This window comes from Anopheles cruzii, chromosome 2 (genome assembly GCF_943734635.1).
Source record: "Anopheles cruzii chromosome 2, idAnoCruzAS_RS32_06, whole genome shotgun sequence".
Lineage (NCBI taxonomy): Eukaryota > Metazoa > Arthropoda > Insecta > Diptera > Culicidae > Anopheles > Anopheles cruzii.
In genome coordinates, this window is record NC_069144.1 from 52,299,565 (window position 1) to 52,301,744 (window position 2,180).

Genomic DNA, 2,180 nt, shown 5'->3' on the forward strand with positions numbered 1-2,180 from the left:
CATCATTTATCTTTTTCTTGCTTTTAGATAACAACGGGCAAACGCCCGAAAAAAAAAAATTATATTCCGGACGATATGGTTTTTGGAGATGAAGCCACAAATTCTGAAGCCACTTTGAAGACGGTGGCGGAGGGTCACCGACGCCTTGTGATAACGGCGAATAGCAAAAGCTGCGCCACCTGGGCCACCGGCCCCAGCGTAGGAGTTCCAATTCCACCAAACGTGTTCCAGCAAGCCGATGACGACAGTGTGATAGAAGAGTACTATGCTCCAGTTTCACCAGTAACCACCACCACCACACCCGTGGTCACCGGCGCCAGCACCATCACCGGCAATTTGAACCGGCCCTTGTTGGGAGATCGGTGTGATGTTGTACGTTGTTATAGGAACAGGAACGTCATCAAAAGAACACAGGTAAGGTAATTGTGTAATTATAGATTAAAATTTTATTAATTATTATTCTCTTTGTATTAGGTTATGCCCAGCGGCCAACCACAGAAATACAGCAAATATACAGAACCCGACACAGTCGACAATTGGACCAACCCTTTGCCTACCACTACGAACGAAGGGAACGAGGTAAATAGTTATTTTTTAATCTTTTAATGTTGCACTAACAATCTTTTTCCAAGGCCGAAAATCTGCCAGATAACGAAGACCCGCCAACGGATCATCAATATCAAGTCGATCAACGAGATGAGGAAGATTTACTGGAAGCACTGGAACTGGAACCCGCTGGCCCAGCTATGGATGATGGAGACGGCGACGGGACACCAAAGGATGGACACGGAGGCATCGAAGACGGAGATATCGAGGCGATGCCAATAGTTTTCCAAGAGGAGAATACAATACCGGAAACCGCCGAACCATGGACGGAAGCTGTCCAAGTTTCCGGCCAAGAAGAAAAGATGTGGGTTTTGGTTCGCGACTGGGACCACCTTTCCCAACGAGCAGCTGTCTTGCAGCAGGAAAACGAAGCTTTGCGGCAAGCCTTACAATGTTTGTTGTCCTCGCGTTCCCTTCCTCGTTCTACCCAGCTCCCCACCCTATCTCCCAAGAGCTTCCCACTATTTCCTCCCCCCCGGCTCACCCTATCTCGCAAGCCCAAGAGCTTCCCAATATTTCCTCGCTTATTCTCCCCATTAGGGACCGCACCGAACTAAATATCCTGAACACTTCGTCGGTGGAAGAAGTGCGGCAAAAATTAAACATGACATATTTTCTTGATGAACATTTTGATACCAGATTGAGACTTTTCAAAACTCTGGCCTACAGATTTTTTAGTCCAAAGTTCTTAAATACCTGTACTTTCCTAAAGAAGAGTGACGGGAAAGAAATACTTAGTAATATAGGTCATGGCTCGGTGAAAATATTGCAATCAATTGCAGCATCTCATCCCATGTGTGAAAATTTAACGGACGCAGAGTTCCGGAAACTTATGTGCGAAGTGGTTAGACTCAGCTTCAGAGACGCATAGTGTTGAGAACGCGACGATTTCGAACCTAGCGTTACAAACAATAAAGATAAGATCATAAAGAAACAAAGCAGAATTCACAGAGACCACAACATGGTGCAGATTGCATCATAAAATTATCGTTCGAATGCGTTACGAAGAAATTCTACGAAACTAGAATGGCAGAGCCACAACAAACATAAAATAACGCACAGCACTGTGCACAGCATAGGCGAGGCGAAAATGTTGGCATCGGTGAGTGACAGTCGTATTTCGCCTGCACTCGGGCCATTATTGTTTGTGTTGTTAACCTATTTTCGTCCCTCGTATCGGGCGGTTAATATTCGGCAGTAAAATGAGCAGCAGCTCAATGATGTTGAACCGGGTTCTCTCTATTCAATCGCATGTTGTTTTTGGATATGTCGGAAATAAGAGTGCCGTATTTCCCTTGCAGGTGAGGACGTCAAACAAAATCTCTTAGTTCCGTTATATTAATTTGACCTCTCTTGTGTGAAGGTGCTGGGATTCGAAGTGGATCAAGTGAATTCTGTACAGTTTTCGAATCATACTGGCTACAAGAAGGGCTTTAAGGGGCAGGTGCTGAACGAGAAAGAACTGGCCGACGTATTTTCCGGCCTTGTAGACAATGATTTGCATAAACTCTACACACATCTGCTCAGTGGAATTCGGAGCACTCACTGCGCTTCGAAATTGTGGAAATTCGGAT

At 45.3% G+C, this 2,180-nt stretch overlaps 1 protein-coding gene across 1 annotated transcript; it reads left to right on the top strand.

Moving 5' to 3' along the window:
- The first annotated feature begins 75 nt into the window (after positions 1-75).
- On the top strand, positions 76-828 carry LOC128266931 (uncharacterized). Its single transcript, XM_053003721.1, has 3 exons — positions 76-414; positions 475-579; positions 649-828. The coding sequence occupies exons 1-3, from the start codon at positions 76-78 to the stop codon at positions 826-828; spliced, it is 624 nt and encodes a 207-aa protein (XP_052859681.1).
- The last annotated feature ends 1,352 nt before the right edge of the window (positions 829-2,180 follow it).